This window comes from Taudactylus pleione, unplaced genomic scaffold, assembly GCF_031769625.1.
Source record: "Taudactylus pleione unplaced genomic scaffold, aTauple2 ptg000341l, whole genome shotgun sequence".
Classification (NCBI taxonomy): Eukaryota; Metazoa; Chordata; class Amphibia; order Anura; family Myobatrachidae; genus Taudactylus; species Taudactylus pleione.
The window spans coordinates 255,101-278,677 of NW_028284742.1; the positions used below are offsets into that span (position 1 = coordinate 255,101).

The following is a 23,577-nucleotide window of genomic DNA, read 5'->3' on the forward strand; positions in this document are numbered from 1 at the left end:
CCAACACAAATAGCAGCGCTATTGATAAATGCACATACAAATATATAATGAAATTCAATTGGTACCAGTAAAAAGAACAATATATTTATTAAAAATATACGATATTTATTATATCAATCTGAACCTTGTGATTATAAGATACAGACAGAGGCCGATCATGTGACCCAATCACATGATCGGACTAATAGATACACCCACCTATCTAGGATTGGATGATCTATACACCACGTGACCACATACCTCATAGGAATTGTGACATGAATACACGCTAGCGGTACGTGACCGTATTCGCGAACGCTGCTGATAGACTTAAGAAGTCTTGAAATTTCAATCTAAGCAGGTAAACTAATTATATTATGTCATCCCGAACTCCACTTAGGGAGAGAATCTAATTAGAGAGCCGCGATCGCCATTTAATGCAGTATTTAATGCAGATTAGTTTCTGTTTACATCATGTGACCAAACGACAAAGAATCGGAAGTCCCAGTTTATAGTGTTTAACTATTATGTTTTTAAAAACAATAGGTTTGCCTTCTAACCATTTGGATATATATATGTATATTTATATTTTTTTATATGTTATATTGTGAAATAGAAATGTCAAGTATCTGTTAATTGAAATCAGGTGCCATTAATAAACCTACTCAGAGGGGTATAAAACACCAGCTCTGGAACCTATGAGATACCTTTGATAAAGCTGCACCTGGATGCAGTGAAACGCGTTAGGACTCATTTCACTACCTATCTCACCACCGACTTTGATGTGGATTTAACCTACTGCCTATTGAGTTCTTGGGACTAAAAAACTGAACTACGGAGCAACTGCTTATCATCTACAGTCAGCTGTTTGCTGATCGAAACCGCACTACTTGAGGATATGCCATATTGATTCACTACCCTATCCTCTAGCGGATACCTATACAAGCGCAGTACTCTGTCCCAATTGAGCTCCCTGCAGTTGAAGATATCAGCCCAAAAAGGAGGCATAATACATTGGATCACAGCGTGTTACCTATGGATACCGCAATATTGAGGACCCAGTGAGTGGATCAAGGGACATCCCTCTAGCGGATACCAGGAGGAATAGGCTGCTATAAAGATCTGCATTTTTCATTCTTCACAAACCCTATAAGGGCCCATCTACCTATATAACAGTCTGCCATCATCGGGACATTCTAATCCAAAGTTGTGGGTGAGATTGTATGTTTTTATTGTACATGTTCACTTTGCATTTCAATTGATATGATAAATATCGTATATTTTTAATAAATATATTGTTCTTTTTATTGGTACCAATTGAATTTCATTATATATTTGTATGTGCATTTATCAGTAGCGCTGCTATTTGTGTTGGTGTTTTCTATTGTGTAGGGATTGACAATCCCATATTTCAGCAGCTGCTAGATCAACAGCTCATTCCAGCGCCTGTGTATACCCAATTGGGTATCTTTCTCTTCTTGTCTATATAGTCTTTAACAGGCAGCAGCTATGAGCTGTTTTTCTTATTTTGAAGAACGTTTTAACAGAAGGCAAATCTATTTTTCAAAATGGGACTCATCAGTAGAAGAAAATAGAAGTGAATCTAACCATGAATTGAAAGAACGATTCTATGAATTAGAAAATTTATTAAAATCAGAATTAAAACATTGGTTGGATAGTACTAATTTACAGAAATATTTAGATAAAAAGATGATACCAAGAGGCCTTAGACTCTTCAAACCTTCTATCTTCCAAGAAACTGATGAGTTCCAGAATGAATGGGAAAAAATATTGGACAAATGTTCATTCTCCCTAATGGAATTAATTATTTCTAATAGGATGAAAAAAGTAAAATCATTGGAAACAGAAATAGAGACATTAAAAATTAAATTAGAACCTGCAAGCCATACAAGGGAATTTAAAGAAAGAGATCAAATAATAACAGAAAGGGTAAATAAATTAGAACAGACTCTAATAGAGACAAAATGTAAGAAATTTAAACGTGATCAGGAAGATTATAGGAGCAATTCAGTAAGAACATATAAAAATAAGAGGATAGTTAACGGTCAGAATACTGACCAGAGAAGAATGGAAAATCGTTCTCAGTATAGGGAGAGACATCAACCTACTCATTCTTATAGATGGGTTAATAATGAACCGACATATAGAGTGGGGAGACAGAGAGTCCCCTCTTATCAAAATTCACCTCGTGACTCTATCAACACCTCCACCTACTCAGGTAGGGTAAATATCCATACACACAATGCGAGTAATATGGGAGCAAGACCTAATGTTAGAAAATTCCCCCAACCATCTGTTCAAAAAAACCCATCGGAAGTTTTTTTAGATCGGCATTCCAAAAGACGATACAGGGACTATGTACTAAACAGAGAATGGGAAACAGGGACTCCAAAAAGAAGGAGAAACACAGATTTAGAGGAAGAAGAGGTGGAAGTGTCTTGAATTTAAAAAGAAAAAGAAAGCTAGAAAAGGAGAGAGAAAGAGAAAAGGATGTTATAAATAATAGTATTTTTAATCTTTCATCTAAAAAACTTACTGAAATAGAAATCTCTCTCCTTAACAGAGGCCTTACATTTTCCCCCTCTGCCATGCCAAATATATATTGACTTGTTTGTAGAGCTTAATAAATTTGTGAGGACTCTTTGCCGTAAGCGCTTTTTTGCCAGACAAAATTTAAGTAAGAGAAAAGAAGATGCTTTCCCGATAATGCTGGATGTCAATGATGACCCAGCATTAGAAATTTTGACAAAATTATGGGAAGAAAGTAATAGTGATCCACCTTTTGAAACACAATCACTTTTTGATATAAATAAAAAAAAGGAAAAAGGATTTAAACTAAAATCTGAGTTTTACCCCATCAGATCTTAAGGCTCCAGTATTGATAGCTTCTACAAAACAACACTAGAGGATTTTAAAACAATGTGTAAATCTAACCCTAAGGAAAAGAAATTTAACCTAAACAAATGGGAAAGGAAAGCTATTAAGGATTTGATGAAAGATACATCTATTATAATTAAAGAAGCAGATAAGGGGGGAGGGATAGTGGTGCAAGATAGAACTGAATATAATGCGGAAGCTATGAGACAATTAAATAATGCCTCATTTTATATGAAACTTCCAGCAGATCCAACTCAAAAGTTCCTGTTGGAACTTCATACCCTACTAGAGGAGGCACTATTGGATGGGGTCATCTCCAGGGAGGAGTTCCGTTTTTTGTTTCCTACTCACCCCACGACACCGATTTATTATCATTTACCGAAAATTCACAAATCCCTCACTTCACCCCGGGCGACCTATTATTTCTGCCATTGATTCACTCTCATCCAATTTATCGTTTTATGTGGATTCTTTTCTACTGCCCCGTGTCTCAACATTAAGATCACACATAAAGGATACATAACATAACAGTCTGCCATCATCGGGACATTCTAATCCAAAGTTGTGGGTGAGATTGTATGTTTTTATTGTACATGTTCACTTTACATTTCAATTGATATGTTAAATATCGTATATTTTTAATAAATATATTGTTCTTTTTACTGGTACCAATTGAATTTCATTATATATTTGTATGTGCATTTATCAATAGCGCTGCTATTTGTGTTGGTGTTCTCTATTGTGTAGGGATTGACGATCCCATATTTCAGCAGCTGCTAGATCAACAGCTCATTCCAGCGCCTGTGTATACCCAATTGGGTATCTTTCTCTTCTTGTAACTCAATTACAGCAGTTGTCTCACAGAGTGTCTGACACAGAACACAGAATAGGCTAATTCAAAATCACATGGTTGATGTACAAGGCTCCGTGATAAAATTGGAAAAGGAGAATTTCTAGGCAAAAAATAAACTTTGTGACTTTGAAAATAGGTCTCGAAGAAATATTAGGCTGGTGGGGGTTACCTGAATCCATCAAAGAGCTGGCGCATTTTGTCTGATCCACGCTGTTGTCAATTTTAGGCATTGCTGATGAATGCAAAGATCTAGTCATTGATCGGGTTCACAGAGTGGGTCCCTCTCCTAGACCCACGGACGTCAGACCTAGGGTCACCTTATTCAAATGCTTAAATTATCTCCATTTAAGATCCATTTCCATATTGATAAGGGTCCATATAGAATGTGGCGATTTCCCTCTCATCTCACTCGCTCCTTCAAATTCAAAAATAGCCTTGAGGCAGTTTGGGAGGAGTTTAGGATTAATAAAATAGAGTATGCTGAAGCAGATCCTCCTGTGTTCTGGCAGGCTACTAAATCGGTCCTCAGAGAAGCTATAATCTCATATGTAGCTGATTTGAATAAAAAATATTCTTATTTTACCTTTCAAACTGCTCCCACTAATGTATATGCATATAAAACTACCCAATCCCCCCACACAAAAAGACAATATCCAGTAGAAAAGACTTATTTTGAGAATTCCCTTCATGAAATAGGGGATAAATACCTCTTTGCTACCAATTACAAGTTCCATAAATTTGGTAATAAGTGAGGTCATATTCTCACCAATTTATTGAATGGTTTGCGTCCTTCTATGTCACTACATCCACTTAAAACCTCATCTGGTTCAATTACATCTTCGGATAGACAAATCTCGGAAATTATGCAGGAATTCTATGAATCCCTATTTGCTTTTGGTAATACTCCGCAGGCTGATATTGACTCTAACTGTGCAACAACCAATTTGAATCTTTGGATCAGACTGAAACATTAATGGCACTGGTGTCCTTAGATGAAGTTCAAAAAGCAATTCAAAACCTGAAGCATGCTAAAATGCCTGGCCCTGATGGTCTTGGGAGCGATTTTTATAAATTGCTTTCCCCTAGAACTGCAGACACCCTAGTATCGGTCTTTAATAATTTGTTATCTGGAAATGCTCTCCCCCTTTACTTTAATCATGCAGTTGTGAAGGTCCACCGAAAACCTGGAAGAGATCTTTCTTCGCCGTCCTCCTATACACCAATATCACTTTTAAACTCTGACTACAAATTATTGACAAAAACTGTAGCTGAAAGGGTCAAATTACTTTTGCCAATTATTATACACCAAGACCAAACAGGCTTTATTTGGAGCAGACGTTCTGTGTTGGATGTTTGTAGAGTGTTATCGGCTTTTCAACATTTGCCCTCCACAAAGGGCATTGATTCCAATCTTAACCTTATCCTCTCCCTAGATGCTGAAAAGGCCTTCAACCATTACTTGGCCTCACCTGTTTCACACTCTAGACAAATTTGGCTTTCCCATCTCATTCAAAAACGTAACCACAACACTGTAGTTTATAGATAATTCACAGTCCCAAGTGTCCTGCAATGGTTTTCTGTCCTCACCTTTTCCCATTCAAAATGGTACCAGACAGGGATGCCCATTATCCCCTCTTTTATTTGCCATTGCAATAGAGCCGCTGGCTATAGCCTTTAGAACCTTCAACTTTATAAGAGAGTTAACTCTTAAAATTGCTCTATTCACAGATGACATGTTATGGTTTGTCTCAAATTTGGAACGTTCTTTAACTGCATTAGTGGATCTTATTACCTCATTTGGCTCCTTTTCTGGTTACACAATTAATTTAGACAAGTCGGAAATCCTTCCAATTTCAGGTTCCATAACATCCCTGGGAGATATTTCTATATTAAGTGCTTGCAAACTTAATACAACACAGGTAACATATCTGGGTGTACAAATTCTGTCTGCCCTGTCAGATTTATATAAATCCAATTTCTCCTCCGTTATTGTAAAAATATCTACATTATTAGACAATTGGAGGATGCTCCCATTAGGCCGTATCACTGTTATTAAAACTGTTATCTTACCAAAAATATTTTATCTAATACAGATGCTACCAATTAGTATTACTAAACTTGATCCAAAGCATATTTCTTGTTTAATGCCTCGATTTATCTGGCAGGGCAAGAGACCTCGAATTGCCATGACGAAATTAGCCTTATTTAGACAGAAAGGTGGTATAGGATATCCTGATTTTCCTGCATATTCTCTGTCTGTATTTTTCTGATATATTAGCGACTGGCTCCTTAACTTAAATGTACAGTATATATTGATATACGATTAGATACGGCCCTATTTCACCCATATTCACCAGCGACTTTATTGCACTCAAAACGTTGAGACATAACCCCCCACACTTTTTCTCACATATTATTTTGAAAGACACATATTTTGCCTGGAGAGCTATAAATAAAAAGCTTCATAGGAACTATTGTTCGTCACCTTTCATTCTTCTCTGGGGAAACCCCTCATTGCCATCCACACTGACTAACGCAACTTTCACAGTTTGGCATGAACAAGGTTTAAGCATTACTTCCAAAGTCTTTGATCCTGGGGGCACCCTACCTAGCTTCTCTGATCTCCGCCAGCAATTCAACATCCCAAACACTAATTTTTACATGTACTTGCAGACAAGACACTTCATTTCTTTCATTCCACCGGCCATCTTCCTCTAGAGATTCCATATGCTCACTATTAAACAACACACTCTTCCAATACACTGAGAGATAACAGGTTAGTCCTCTGGAAATCAGATTGGCCCTCCCTGAGCAATAATGAGGATCTGTTTCAGCATTATGATTCCACCCTTAGGATACTGTGCTCCTCCTATTTACAATAGGTTCAAATTTGAAGAATTTTCAGAGCTTACATTTTTCCTGTTCAAAGACAACACTCTAATTCATCCTATACCGCAGAATGCCCAAAGTGTCATGTCTCATCTGCAGGATTTATGCACTGCATGTGGGAATGCAGAAATATTTTTAAGTTTTGGCATAAAGTATTAAGTTATGTGAATTCTGTTTGTTCCATCTTGAAGACTCCAGACCCAAAAGCCTGTATTTGGTCTGACTTTTCAAATTGGGATTTAAGTTTTAACAGGTGTAAAACGAGAACTTGAAATAAGGGCTCGGTAGGCAGATTTCCAGTGAATATGCTGTTTTGTTTTTTTTGTTTTTTTACTGGCAACAGACACTTAAGAACAGCATACTCAGGCTTAGGCCTGGATACACAGGTAAATACAGAAAATGAGAAAATGAGCACAAAAGGTCCCAGCACTCCTCGTGCTTAGCAGTCAGTCCACTGCAGTGGCTTGCAGCCACAATCAGCCATGCTCTCTGAACATAGCCCTTGGTCTTTGGCACTACAGTCACTTTGGCCTAATAACTGGCCGCTTTCCTGCATCAGTGCCCAGAGCACTAGGTGTATGAGAGTTTTAAACTCTTTCTGTCTCTCAGTGATGAGCAGCTGTGAAAACCTGGGGTTCCACACCACCACTGCTACTGCAGAATGCAGAGGCTTCACTTTAGTCTCCTTTGGAGGGAGCTGATCCCACCGGAATGTGGGCAATTCAGGTGAGAGACAACCCTCTCACCACACCGCTCCGGCCCCCCCTTTTGCTTTTTTGCAAGCTTGGTGAAGCGTACTTTTCCTATCGCGACAGCCAAGACCATTCAGCTTTTAGAACTACCTTTCCAGGAGTGTCTTCTTCATACCCCACGTGGTGCGTTCCGGCAGAGGAGCAACCGTCCTTTTTTTTTTTTTTGCAGACATCGGTTTCTACTCTCTTCCGCTGCCCCGCAGACAATGTATCCCACAAAGGGACAGTGGAAAAAACAAGTGACTTAGCCAGGGGCACAGGAATCGACGTCCCATCTAGCCAGGGTTTGAGCAAGTTAATATTGTATTTCTTCTCCATATGTCTTCTACCTGGCTGCCTGACACAGTAATTTACCTGTCCTACAGGTTTCCCTATTTCGTAGGGCCTATGTCAATGGGCAAACAACTTGCTCTCTTGTGTCTGTACTAAGACTAAAACTTTGTCCCCTGGACGAAACTCCCGAACTTGCGCAGAAACATCATAGGCTCGTTTCTGCCGACTTTTCTAAGATTTTCTCGCACAATAGGACCTATTTTATACAGTCGTCCGTATAGTTTTCTAACTAATTCCACAATATTTGGTTCCTCATCCTTCTGTTCCCAGCCTTCTTTTAAAATGTCCAGATCGCCTCTAGGCTGACATCCAAAAAGAAGATCGAAAGGGCTAAACCCGTTTGAGGACTGGGGTACTTCACGTATAGCAAACATGAGGTAAGGGAGCCCTTCATCCCATTCCCGTTTACCCCACCTTAAATAAAATGACACTATTTTAATATCGGTAGGACTTACTTAATATTATGCCTGTTACTAGTGCATTTAGATGCTAGTGCCCTGCTTAAAAACATATAGGGGGAGGGGTGCCAATCTAGACTGAAGTATTCTCAGACTTCAGGTTTGTGTATGGATACACATAACATAGTTTTTGGGGAGTGGCTCTAGACTGCACACCCTAATAGTAATGAATGGGCTGAACCTGGTTGTGGACTGGGGTACTTCACGTATAGCAAACATGAGGTAAGGGAGCCCTTCATCCCATCCCGTTTACTATCTAGGACAGCTCGGCGGATCATAGACTTTAGGGTCTTATTGAACCTTTCCACCAACCCATCCGTCTGTGGGTGGTAAACTGAGGTATGCAGACGTACTATTCCTAACTTCTTACATAGCTCTACCATTACTTGGGACATGAATGGTGTCCCTTGATCTGCAAGTATTTCTTTAGGAAATCTGAGGCGAGAAAAGAGGAGCATTAATTATTTGGCAATAGTAGCCGTTTTGATATTTCGTAAGGGTATCAATTCTGGATTGCGGGTGGCATAATCCAGGAATATTAAAACATATTGGTTACCCTGCTTTGATTTTTCCAGTGGACCGATGAGATCCATTGCAATGCAGTCAACCGGTACCCCAACAATAGGCTTTGGCACTAGTGGTGCCATGTGCTGGTATTCTGGCACAAGGGACACCATTGGCAGAATCTTTTTACTTCAGCCGTGATTCCTGGCCAAAAGAATCGGAGCAGAATATGTTCTAGTGTTTTCTCTTCTCCGAGATAACCTCCCTAAAGATGGGTATGAGCAGCTCGTAACACTAGTGGTATATGTACCCTGGGCACCAGCAACTGCTCAATCTTCTTCCCTTGCCCCACCTTGATTCTATATAGTAGATCAGCTTTAAGGACAACATATGGAGTGGGTATGCAGTTTTGTAACACAATTAACTTCTATGACACTAGACATGACTTTCCCGAGGGCAGCATCATTTTGTTGATCTCGGGCAAAACTTTGCAGTTCTCTGTTTGCCGGCAGCGTTTCCCAATCCGGACTGGGGCCATCCTCATATTATAATATATAATATTGGTAAATCAAACGTTGCTTCTTCAAAGAGGACTCGTGCTTTCCCAACCACAAAGTCTCAAGATCTTTGAATCCACAGAATGGTTCTTGTATAGATAACTCCCTGACAATTCACATAATGATCCTCAATACATTTTCCTAATCTATTGGGTTGTTTATTTCTACACGATGTACAGCTATAGACCTATTCCACAAGTTATTTTTATTACTTTCACGGTAGTCTTTCGAGTTTTTTTTTTCTTTAGGATAGCAGGTTGATCTCCTGCCTACTTGTTTCCTCCACTACTTAAAGTATTTTATGGGTAACGAGCACAAAGTTTTTTTTCCCGTCCCTTTTCACCCCCACCTATTCTCCTTTTGTGTTTTCCCTTTGTTATACCCCCCTCTTTCTTTTGTTTCTTGAATTGCTGTATTGTATCACTAATGTTTTATTGGTATAGCCATCATTAGATTATATAATGTAATCCTTGTGATCCCTGCCAATAATGGAATGTGATTGCATTATTTTCCATGTTTTGGTTGGCTAATAGATTTGTTTTCCCCTAACTATTGCCCTCAGGGGTCATAGGTACATGTAATTATTAATTTCTGTGACTTAAGATACTAATGTTCATATGTAATATATATTACCTGTATATTGGAAAACTTTCATAAAATAGATGTACCAAACAAAAAAAAAATACCTAATCATAGCAGAACATTAAAACAACAAACCAAAAATACACAATATACTGACATGAATTTATTTACACACTGCAAATGTGATAACAGAAGTTACAAAAAAAGAAAGGAAAACAAAATAAAAAAAGTTAAAGGAAAAATAAGATAAATAACATAAGAAAGTATAAATAATTATATTATCTAACTGATTACCAAGGCAGTTTAGGAACAACATAAAAAATAGTAGATTTTATTGTGACTAGTAATCATCATACATTTATTGTGCATTTTATATGATGATTGGTGGTTGATTAAGCTAATTGGACAGCTGTTGTGGCTATTGAAGCTGTTGTGTTTTGTCCATTCAGTTTAATTGTCAGCCATTAAAAGCCCACTTCTCACAGTTAGCTTAGAGGAGTATTACTTTAGCTGCCGTTTTTTTGTAATACTTGGAAGAAAGGGTGGTTTAATGATAAAACAAATTACAACTGGTTTCTCTATACCAGAGGTTTTCAACCGGTGTGCCGCGGCACACTAGTGTGCCGTGGCCGGGTGTGAAGTGTGCCGCGGGGCTGTCAGAGCCACCGGGCACATTTTACTGTACTTCAGCATCCCGGGCCGCTGAGCTCCTCTGGGAGACTCAGGTGCGACCGGGTAGTGACCTGCAAAGATGCGGCGGCGTGACATCACAGGTCATGCACGCCGCGTTGTCCATTGCCCTCCAGCCCGCTCTGCCAGCCAACGCCCTGCGCCAATCAGCCAGCCCGCGCTCTGTCCAGGCAGGCTCTGCAGCCTGCCTGGAAGCCCGCCCGCACGCGATCCTGCTGCAGTGTGAGTGACAAGGGGGGAAGAAATGTGGGTTTTGTGGGGACCAGCCATAGTTTATTTTTTCGTGGGAACCAGTCATGTCATTTTTTTTTAGTGAGAACCAGCCATATGTTATCCAGCCATATATTTGCCTATTTAGTGGGGAACAATGTGTTTTGTTTTTTGTTTCTGTGGGGCCAGCCATAGGTTTCTTTTTCTGTGGGGAGCAATTCTGTGGGGCGCAATGTGGTATGGTTGTTTTTTTGTGGGGAGCAATGTGGGTTTTTTTTTCTGTTAGGCCAGCCAATGGGATTGTTTTATTCTTGTGGGGGCCAATGTAGTGTGTTTTTTATTCTTGTGGGGGCCAATGTAGTGTGTTTTGTTCCTGTGGGAACTAATGTAGTGTGTTTTTTCATAGTCCGCGCACACCGCAACGCCGATTGTGTGCCTTGGCAATTTTAAAATCTTGTGTAGTGTGCCGAGAGTTAAAAAAGGTTGAAAATCACTGCTCTATACAAACTAGGATTTATATTGCTATGTTAGTTAGGGGTGCATATGCTATTTTATAAGCAGAAATCACATTAACAGTGTAATGGAAGATTAAACTATTATTATTAGCCACTATGCATTCATTAACTGATCATTTGTATTGTCATTTGTAAAACCCAGAATGATATAAATCTAACATTTTATGAGCATTTATTTTAATTCTTATTTTTATTTCACTTTATGCATTACTTTGATATAATATACTATGGTTTATTTGACATTGCTAAACAAAAAATACAGATGTCACTGGGACTTGCAGTCATTGCCTCTATGCGCAACATATGTAAGAACTCGCATTTACAAAATACCTTGCAAAATCTAATTAGGGTTCATAGTAAACACCATATTAACATGTATCTTGTATTTGTTGTTTTATAGGTTCCAGTGTAACATTTTAGAGACTCTTTCAGAACTGTATAGATTACACCAGTGGTTCCCAAACTTTCTTGAATCATGGTGCTCTAGAGTATCAGCATTTTTTTCAGGGCACCATTAGGTCAAAAGTTTCTTATTGAGAAATTCAGCAAACATGATGGAATTAAGTAAATTGTGTTTACTTGTCATCCTTAAGCTGCATACACACCACGATTTTGTTACCAACGATTTTATGAACGATTTTCTGTCAGATTATCTGTCAGATTTTTTAAAGTGTAATGAACGATTTTTTTGAACTACAAACGATTTTTGTATATTCCCTTAATGAAAATCGTTGAGTTGACAAGTCTGACTGAACTACAAACTACAAACGTGAATGCGCATGAGCGATAATCGTTCATCGTTTGACTCAGAAAGTGAACAATTTTTTTAAACGATAAAGTTTAATGATAATCGTTCAATGAATCGTTGTGTGTATATGCAGCTTTAGGTTCCATTATGTGGTGATGGACAGAGCTGTGCTTCTGTTTGTTCATGTATTTATGATTAGCAGCCACCAGCACCGGCATAAATAATTTGAATTAGTACTGGACCACCATCCATTGGCACCCCTGCAAGTGCCCTGCGGCACCCATTTTGGGAACCACTGGATTTATACATTGGTAATCTGCAGCTCTACAGTTGTTTATTCTAAAGGGAGGTTATTTGGAAATCTGAATCAGTATGACGTGATCTCACTGTTTTACGTACAGATGTATAAAGTAAATAATATCCTAAAAAGAAACTTTGGCTGGGCATGTTTGAGCCCAGGTAATTCATTTTATCCTTTCATATCATGTTCTGTAAGATCTTCATAATAGAGCACAAAAGCCACAATTTGCTTCCCCTTATAGAGCATTATAAAAAGTGAATTCACTAACCTAATACATAGCGTTTTGGTGATGTTTTATTTCTTTAATTGTTGCTGAGAATAAGAAGGTTATGGCTGATGGATAACTGAATGCTAAAGGCATTATGTTTAATCAGTCCAATCCCTTTCTCATCCCTACCATAGACACATGAAAAATTATTCTGCATGTTTTATTTTATACTAAGTTCCAATATTCTCTTTTTATACACGCTTGATGCCATTTGTCTTAGTAATATGACTGTCCAATAGGTAAGCAATTTGAAATTTATCGTTTTGGGGCTTTTTTGCCAACATTTCATTTTTTTTTTTCTAGGCAGTCAGCCATCAAATTAACTCTAGATAAAATAAGCGTTTGCTCTTAACTCTTGCTTGTTATTGTACTCTTCCTAGGAGATGAGATGGACCAGTGTATATGGTATGGTTTCAGTTACTAGGTTGTTAACTGTAATTTGTAAAACAATTAACTTGCTCAGCTCCACAGTTTACACCCACTTTTCTGGGTGTCATGTGAGGATAATATTGAATCACCCCTCTGCCTCTCTTGTGTGTCATTTAAGATGAGAGCATTTTTTCTCTTATTTTTTTTCTTTTCTTTTTTATCTTTTATTTATTATCATTTCTTATGATTTATGTCTTTGCATTACACTATATATTGTACTCAAAATTATTGATTCTTACTGCACATTCCCACATCCTGCTAAATTTACTGGCCCATATAGTAAAGCACCCTATTATTTTTCAATTAAACAACATGCTTTAGTGAAATACAAGCGCTTCTATCAATTTGCCAATTCACATTGACAGGAAGTACTGTTTGGGGGTGGTGACGGGGAGGGTGGTCGGCAAGATGCAGGCGTGTCAGTGCGTTTGGCCGCTTTTGCGGGGGGCGTGCATAAATTAGCCACTGCTATGCCATACACAGCTTGTGTACTTACTGTGTGCGACGAGGTTGGCAATTCCTGAGTAAGTTAAAATGTACAGGGTAAGGGGTAGAGGGATATCCTAAGCACTGGTTGGACTGTTATTAAGATCGAGTATAGTAGGTATATTCCAAAATAAGTGTTGTGTTGATCGGATCCAATAGAATCGGAGGTGCACCCATGAGAGTGAAATGTATATGAAGCAACAAAAAGGAGAAAAAGGTACTCTCTTTTGTGGGGCACTCAATCTACTATGATTATACTATAAAATATAACTTTTATTCATATATTGATAAAATATTGTGATAATATCCATAAAATAGACATCAAAAACATAGAGCAGATGAAACGAACAAAACATATAGTCTGGTCCAAAATAAGTCCAGAGATAGGTAGTTGAGAAAAGATAAGGACAACTATGTGTCCATAATCTCCTACCCAAAAATATGGATCAGACACACTAATTACGACACTATGGTCAAATAAATGGCAAAAATATGTAATGAAGGGATAAACAGATACATAAATATGCACCCTTCAATATAAGTGTCGGCGGCTACTTAATTAATCCCATGAGTATCAGGGTGATTCCCACTGTGTAGTCTTTATAGATCAGTTGCATATATGGGACATCATCATGTGGGAATATAATGACCTAATGATAGAGCAGGTATAACACAGTGTTACAAAATTTCTTCTGGGCTGTCCCGAGAGCATAAAATGTAAATTTTCGAAGTAAATATAACACATATAACATCACGTGAAAATGCAAAAAACTGATGGTGATACATAAACAAAGGATTGTCTAAGCAGATAGATCACGTGAGTAACCGTTATAAGCGAGTAATCAGTTGAAATAGGTGATTAACTAATAAGTGCATATTTTGATGTGTGAACATCTAATGAAATCAGACAAGTGTATGAGTATAAACCATATGTGTTCATTGACAGGTGCAATCAAAGTGAGTTAGACAGCTGAATACTTAAAAGAGATATGAGTCTCTCCACTTATGCTCGGGAGAAATGGCTGCTGCAGGTTGTTATACATAAGCATTGGACACCGTGTGAGCGGAGATCTTCCTATGCATGGAGATAGAAGTAAGATATAGACATCTGCTGTTAAGCAGGACATACAGGGTGCAAGTCTGTGAAGCAATTCAGTGCAGAATTGCTCTCCTATGTCCTGCACAAAGAGAGTGCCTGTAGCAAGAAGATAATATGAAAAATATATAGGACACAAAAGTGATTAAAGATATTTCAAAGGAGAGAAAGGATGCTTTCCTCAGAGTGATGCTTCCTGCGGTGTGTTTATGAAACACATTGAACCAAAGGTGAGCGGCTCTGGGGATTCCCTAGTCACCAGGATGAGTACAGGAAATCGGCACTGCCGTGCAATAGGCTATCCCCTGTGTGCCCTGATGTATATACAGTGCAGGAACATAGGCAGGGTGCGCTGATGCACTAGGTGCCCAGAAGAAGATACCTGTAAAAGTTGCATCTCATGGTAGTCCGCCGATGAGGGTAACCGCGCGTTTCACCGGGAGGCTTTCTCAGTGGGTGTCCTGCAGAGGATGATGTTAGTTCCGGTTTTAAACCGGCGTCGGCCAGTAAAAATCTAACTGTGGAGATTGACATATCAACGTGCCCTATATGAAGAGTCCTAGGTCAAGCCAATGAGGGGAGTGTGCAGTGATGAACATAAATGGGAGCCAATCAGAGTTGGTAAAAAGCGGACACATGGCTAATTAGCATATGTAAACACATAAGTAAATACAGCCCGCCGGTCTATAGAAATAGTATAAAGATCTGCTCCCATTAAGAAATCCCTAGCATAGGGAGAATATATGAAGGTACAGATGCCTATATATCATGTGCAATGCGTGTGTGCGCGCATCTCTGTATGTGTGCGCACAGATGCATATATGTATATGCACATTAATTAAAATAGGGAAAGGAGCAGCTAGCTATTCTGGAAAACTGACAATGAAAATATTACTGGGATTAGGGGGCGCATATATGTCACCCTATAAATGTGCAATATTGTATCTTAATATATTACCAGCCCTACAATTTGAAAATAAAGTAATAATATATATATATATATATATATATATATATATAAAATAGTAACATAAAATAAAATAAATTAAAAGATGAGTGATATACCATGGGTATAAAGAAATAATGAATATAAATAAATAGAATGAAGGTGAGATTTAGATAAGAGTGATAGACAATAGAAAAGGAAGTGAAAATATTGGAACTTAGTATAAAATAAAACATGCAGAATAATTTTTCATGTGTCTATGATAGAGATGAGAAAGGGATTGGACTTGTTTATGTATCACCATCAGTTTTTTGCACTATCATGTGATGTTATATGTGTTATATTTACTTCGAAAATTTACATTTTATGCTCTCGGGACAGCCCAGAAGAAATTTTGTTAACAATGTGTTATACCTGCTCTATCATTATGTCATTATATTCCCACATGATGATGTCCCATATATGCAACTGATCTATAAAGATTACACAGTGGCAATCACCCTGATACTCAGGGGATTAATTAAGTAACCGCCGACACTTATATTGAAGGGTGCATATTTATGTATCTGTTTATCCCTTCATTACATAATTTCGCCATTTATTTGACCATAGTGTCGTAATTAGTGTGTCTGACCCATATTTTTGGGTAGGAGATTATGGACACATAGTTGTCCTTATCTTTTCTCAACTACCTATCTCTGGACTTATTTTGGACCAGACTATATGTTTTGTTCATTTTGTCTGTGCTATGTTTTTTGATGTCTATTTTATGGATATTATCACAATATTTTATCAGTATATGAATAAAAGTTATATTTTATAGTATAATCATAGTAGACTGAGTGCCCCACAAAAGAGAGTACGTTTTTCTCCTTTTTGTTGATTCAATTCCTGAGTAAGGTCAGACCTTGTGCAAATGTGCGTGAGGCTGTGATTGTACTCGATGTTACCGCAGTCTTGCTAAGTAGTATTGATGTGTGTAAGGGGGATGTAGTTATATGACCGGCGGCCACAAGGTTCAGGACAATTTTTTTTTTTTTTTTTGGGGGGGGGGGGGGTGGTTAGGGTTAGGCACCCCTAGAGGGTTACGGTTAGGAACTCCCAGGGGAGGGTTAGGTTTAGGGAGCGGTAAGGGTGGTTAGGGATAGGCACCCCCGGGGAGAGGGGAGGGTTAGGCACTAAGGGGGGGGTTAGGGTTAGGCACCACTAAGGGAGGGTTAGGTGGGGGAACAGGGAAGGTTAGCATACTTACCTGCCTTTGTCGGGATTTTCATCCTGTCGGGCAGCCGCTGTCGGGATTTCAATCCCATTCCTTGTAAGGTAAGGTGGGCATCCTTATGTTAGGCTGCATATGGCATAGCAGACATTAGCATATCTTTGCAGTGAGACTGTGCGCAATTGTGATCCGTACTGAATCAGGCCCGCTGACACAATCTTTGTTATTTTGGCTATTTGTAAAAACATTCAAGTTACTGTTATATAATGAATATGATTTTAAAATGCATACTAACCACTTTAATGAGGGTGTTCACATTCAGATTGGAGGTAGGGTTTAGTCGTTGCAGCTGTTTTATATGTAACCCGATCCTTTTTCAAGGGATCAAAAGTAATTAGACAATTGTTTTAAAAGCTGTTTCATGGACAGTGTGGACTGTTCCTTCAGTATTTCTTTATAAATTAAGCAGGCAAAAGGTTTGGAGTTGATTCCAAGTATCGCATTTGCATTTGGAAGCTGTTGCTGTGAACCCACAACATGTGGGTAAAGGAGCTCGCAATGCAAGTGGTACAGGACAACCTTAGGCTGCAAAATCAGAGACATAATGGGAACCTTAGGAGTGGCTAAATCAACAGTACAGTACATTCTGAGGGAAAAAAACAGAAGGCACTGGTGAGCTCGGCAACACATAAAGGCCTGCACGTCCATGGAAGGCTATACTGGTGGATGATTCCAGGATCCATTCCATGGTAAAGACATGTCACAACATTTAGCCAAGTGAAGAACATTCAAGGAGGTAGGATATCATTAGCCAAGTCTACCATAAAGAGAAGACTTCACAAGAGCAAAAGCTGAGGGTTCACAACAAGGTGCAAACCATTCATAAGCCTCAAGAATAGAAAGGCCAGATTAGACTTTGTCAAAAAGAATCTGCAAAAGCCAGCCCAGTTTTGGAACAGCATTCTATGGACAGATGATACTAAGATTAACCTGTATCAGAATTCAGGGGCAAACGCAGGATTTGTAAGGGGGGGTTTCTGCATATGTATGTATGTGTATACAATTTATATTTTTATATATATATATATATATATATATATATATATCCTCTCGCGGACGGACAAGCAGACAATCAGGTCAGTGGTAGTAGCATAACGTTTCAGTTTTATAACTGTCTTCAAGATGACAGTTATAAAACTGAAACGTTATGCTACTACCACTGACCTGATTGTCTGCTTGTCCATCCGCGAGTGCCGCACCTCTGGCTATTGTGTCTTATTGACTGTGGAGGCACCCGGCAAAGTTATCTATTGCTGTTCCTGAGTGCCGGTCATATATATATATATATATATATATATATTTATATATATATATATATATATATACCACCCACATGCCTCTCACACAGGGATAGTTAAATTTTTGCAATGTATTGTGTAAGTATAGTTGTATTCCCAATTTGGACTGCTCCCCTCCCACACACATACACTCAGAGCAGATTACAGACACTTACACTGCACATTACACACATACACACTGCACATTGCACACAGACACTTACACTGCACATTATACACATATACACACTGCACACTGACACACACTGCACATTACACACAGACACTTACACTGCACATTATACACAGACACACACTGCACATTACACTGCACATTGCACACTGACACACACTGCACATTACACACAGAAACTCAGAGCTGATTACACACAGACATACACTGCACATTACACACAGACACCTTGCACTGCACATTACACACACTCTGACTACAGACCATCTCCCCCCAGACCCATGGTATAAACAGAGCGGGCAGGTACCTGTGATGATGTTTGTGCTAATTACATGCTGTCCGGAGTGCAGATGAGGAGGAGTGCAGTGAGTGACATCACTGGCACATGGGAGCTGTCAGGGAGGAGCTGCAGCCACAGCAGCTCCCCGGTACTGCTCTCAGCCATCTCCATAGCTACGCGGAAGCTGCCCAGTCAGAGCTCACAGAACGGCCTGATGAGACAGAGACAAAGGGCCTGATTCAGAGCCGTTCGCTATTTGCGGTCGTTCGTTCAAAAACAAGGGGTGGCTATTCAAATGATCCGTTCGCAAATTGCAGTCTGTTCACGCCTCTAAGTCTGAACGAGCGAGCAAAACATACGCTCGTTTATTTATTAAAAACGCCCCCTGGCCGCTCGCACCATACGTCATGTCCGCTATTTATTAGATTAATCGAGTACATCGACCAGCGTATGAACTGCTCGCTATTCTTGTGGTTGGTTTTTGCTACCACAATTTTGCGAACAGTTCTGGCTTAAAAAAAACCCAGTGACGTGGTCAATGACGCTGCTGTTTTAAATATGCACACCCATAAAACGCCCGTTTTGACCTTTAAGCACGCCTGCGTTCTGATTTCCACTCCCCGTTTTCAAGCACCTTCCCCTGTTACCACCCACATACGCCTCATCCTGTCACTCAAATTATCAGGCATTCGCTATTTTGCGAGCACATGAATTTCGGCCGCACTGACTGGTTCGCGCATGCGTATAACGATCCGTACGCATGCGCAGATGTGCGAACATCGCTCGGAACGAGCGTACTGCCGCTAGCGAGTGGCTCTGAATGAGGGCCAAAGCTCGCTGTCTCACTTTAAAAAATACAAATAAATGCTTGTGCGCTGCGGGGATGGATTGGCCTGGCAGAGGGGGTTTTCTAGGTACTCAGAAACCCCCCCTGCGTGTGCTACTGGAATTGGAACAAAAAAGTATGGAGAAGGCTTGGGATGGCTCATAATCCAAAGTATACCAGATCATCTGTAATATATGGTGGAGGCATTGTGATGGCATGGACATGTATGGCGTCCAGTGGCACTGCGCAGCTAATGTTTAATGATATTGTGGCAGAAGCAGCCAGTGTATAGGGATATACTGTCTGCTCAGATTCAGCCAAATTCAGCAAAGTTTATTGGACGGCGCTTCACAGTACATACTGCGAAAGCAACCCTGGAGTTTATGGCAAAGTAGTGGAATATTCTGCAATGGCCAAGTCAGTCATCTGATCTCAAACTGATCCAGCATGCTTTTCACTTGCTGAATACAAAACTAAATGCAGAAAGACCAACTTACAAACAACAACTGAAGACAACTGCATTGAAGGCCTGGCATAGCATAACAAAGGAGGAAATCCAGACTTCAGGCAGTCAGTGCCTGCAAAGGATTCTCGACAAAGTATTAAAATGAACATTTTATTTTTTATTATGTCAATTTGTCCAATTACATTTGAGCCCCTGCAAAATTGAGGACTGTGTATAAAAATGGTGGCAATTTCTAAACATTACATACAATATTTTTGTTCAACTTCTTGAAATAAAGCTGAAAGTCTGCACTTAAATTGCAGCTCCATTGTTTAATTGCAAATGTATTGTGTTGGTATACAGTGTCAAAACATTGCAAACTATCAGTGTCAAAATGCCAAGTTACAGTGTCATCGGCTGTAAAACTGTAATGTAGCAGTTCATATGCAGATACACCTACACTCGCTCACAGAACATAGGCATGCCGCATAGCACAGGCAGCTTCTGCTGATTAAAGTGATATGCAGCATGCCTATGTTCTGTGAGCGAGTGCGGGTGTATATGCATACGAACCGCTACGTTACAGTGTTACAGCCGCTGACACTGTTACTTGCCATTTTGCATGCAGATACACTCGCAGTCACACATAGAACATAGACATGCTGTATATCATTTTAATCAGCAGAAGCTGCTTGTGCTATGTATTCGCATTGCTTAGCGAATAAAACTTATTTGAAGATAAAAAGACGCATGAAAAGACGCTCTGCGCTACCGACTCACACAGAGCTCCCGCGTTATGTGTGGCGCAACTTTTAGCTTATGGAGGATCGATGTATGTGGACACATCTGTATCTATGTGCTCTTTTGTCTTCTTAATATATGTGCATTATTGATCCTTTCCAATATCAGAGAAACCTCCCATTGAGAAGAAAGGCAACGGGAGGTTTCTGGAGCGTACCTCCTACATTCCTGTTTAGCAGGTGTACCTCCACAGTCAAATGCCCCACCTGCCACTGTGAAAGGCAAGCTACACCTGCAGCAGACCTGTCGTAGTTAAGCTGGGTACACACTGAGGGGCTGACATCGGATCCTGGCTACACATCAGAACGAGGTAATGAACGAAGGAACGATCCCTTGTTCCGTCCTTCATTACCTGCAATGGGGCACAGCTGACCGGACGATACCGCATGCGACAGCGGGAGCACGCATATTGGCCGTACACTGCGCGATGCAGCCGATATGTCATTCCAGTTCGGCCGGAAACAACATATCGTGCCGACAACATCTGTGTGTACCCATCTTTAGTTGAGGAAGAGGGTTATTAGTCTATAAAACAGCATTTTTTTTCAATGGAATTATCTTTTTAATAAGTTAAACGCAGCAGCATTCTCCAGTGCTATAGGTAATCCGCATTAGATAGGTACATGGGGTAGGACGTTAGTGTTAATAGGCTGACATTTTGTATGGACTTAATTGTTCACATCTAAATCTGTTTTGTAACCCAGTTATATTCAAAATATTAAAACACTTTGAAATCCATTATAGTTCTCATTGTATCTAAAATCTATATAAGAGTGTACGATTTCAGTAAGTGCTTTCTCTATAATTATCTGCTCTGAGTGCCGTAAGCTGCCACTTGTGCTTTTTTTTTTTTTTAAATAACTTTTGTTAAATTGAGAAAAACAAGCAACAGCCTCTATCTCAGATATTGAAATGAACTTGTTAGCATCACACATATTTGTCTTTCCTGAACTACAACATACTAAGGGCGGAAAGTTACCACTTTTTTGACAAAAACATCTAAGGGGGAAGTATTACCACTCTTCTGATAAAAGCACCTAAGGGTGGAGTGTTACCACTTTTGTGACAAAAACACCTAAGAGGGGAGTATTGTTGCAAATTAGTAATCTATTAGTGCAATAACTAACAAAAATGTTTGTCTATGCACAAAATAATATCCCCCAATAACCCCCAAAATTGCAGGCCATAATAAAACGAAAATGGTCCAAGATGGAATTGTCCTTGGGCCCTGACAGCCACCCTTATGTTGTATATTAAAAAGGACATGCATAGTTTAACATGTGTGCAACATATTGGCTATACAGTACTATATTACACCTTTTTAAAAGGAAAGATATGTAAGCTGCCCTGTGTCTTTATAATAGAGACATTGGCTTTTATATGTCTAAAGCAGTTCATTTACCGATGCCGGAAGGCCGAAGGGAGGATATCCCAACATCGGCCGGTAAGTGCTCCAACCCTCCCCTCCCCTAACCCAAATCTTCACTTAGGGGTGCCTAACCCTAACCTCCCCCCAGTGGTTCCTAACCCTAAGTCCCCCCCACCCTCGCACCCTAAACCTAACCCCCCATCCCGCACCCTATACCTAACCCTCCCGGGGGGATGCCTAGACCGAACCTCACCCTGGTGGTGCCTAACCCCCTCCTTAACCTAGCCTAACCCGCCCCGTGGGGGTGCCTAACCTTAAGTACCCCCCCCCGGGACTTAGGGTTAGGCACCAAGCTGACTATCCCCGGCTTACCTCATTCGGGACGCCAGGCATCAGGATTTTGGCGTGGGACTAAAGATAGGCGTCTGCATTTCGACACCTATGTTTAATCCCGGATCGGCCTTCCGCCATCAGGATTCCGACGGCCGGCATTCTGGGCGGCGGTAATTTAACCGCATACCTATTTATATAGTGCAGTCTCTCCTGAGAGTATTTCTGATGTTTTAGTAACATTACAATGTGAGCTACAACACAACCTTTTCTAAGTAAAATAGGATATTTAATATGCATAGAGAATAGTGCTGATCACACTCTAGTGTAGACAGCCCAGGCTAGTGTACCAATTGTTCACTTTGGAAAATCACAATAAATTATTATTTTTTTATTTTCACAAACGGTCACAGAAATCGTTGGTGTTAGGTGCTTAGCCTGAACTGTCATTGGTTACTGTATGTTCATCAGATTAGTTAAACTTGCATATTAGCATAACTGCTTAAGTAGTGCATATTTCTGCACACTGTGGCATGCTATAAATGTATAATAATTGCGCATACAGATGTGTCCTCATACACTATTGCTGTAGTAGCAGTAAGCAGACCCTCTCAGCGTGCCAGGTCCCATACAACTCTGCTTCCACCAAACGTCATTTTGTGTTTTTTTTCGTCCGAAAATGTGATGCGACTAAGATGCACCAGAAAACTGCACTGAGTAATTTGATATGCGACCCTTCTATATCTGTGTGCGACTGAGTTTTCTTCTTTTTTTTTTTTTCAAACCAAGTTCCCCATTGCGACTAAGACACATTTTCGTCCGAAAAAGCTGCTTGGTGTAAGCAGAGGTGCACAGGACCTGGCAGCTCACTCAAGCCAACCATCTTGCGCCGCATGGCACATTGAGGCTCGGTATATGAAGACACTTCTGTAACTTTTGAATGATGCCAACATTTGCCTTTATTAACATGAACTGGCCCATCAGCCATATAATTAAAACCACCTGCCTAATATTGTGTAGTTCCCCCTGGAACCGCTAAACTGCTCTAAACTATCAAGGCATGAACTCCACAAGGCCTCTGAAGGTGTCCTGTGGTATCTGGCACCAAGACATTAGCAGCAGATCCTGCACATTGCGAGGTGGGGTCTCCATGGCTTGGACTTTTTTTTTTCCCAGCTTGCCTCTTCCCATAGTACATCATGATATAGGGGGTCATTCAGACCCACTCGCGAGCGGCAGTACGCTCGCAAGTGGGTCGATGTTCCCCACTGCGCATGCGCATGACG

At 39.9% G+C, this 23,577-nt stretch overlaps 2 protein-coding genes across 2 annotated transcripts in view; both read left to right on the forward strand.

Moving 5' to 3' along the window:
• Nucleotides 1-23,577, forward strand: part of SNX7 (sorting nexin 7) — a 139,616-nt gene that overhangs the window by 113,260 nt on the left and 2,779 nt on the right. The gene's annotated exons all lie outside the window — the stretch shown is intronic.
• LOC148508837 (uncharacterized) lies at nt 1,489-2,442 on the forward strand. Its single transcript, XM_088443961.1, has one exon. The coding sequence runs from the start codon at nt 1,489-1,491 to the stop codon at nt 2,440-2,442; it is 954 nt and encodes a 317-aa protein (XP_088300087.1).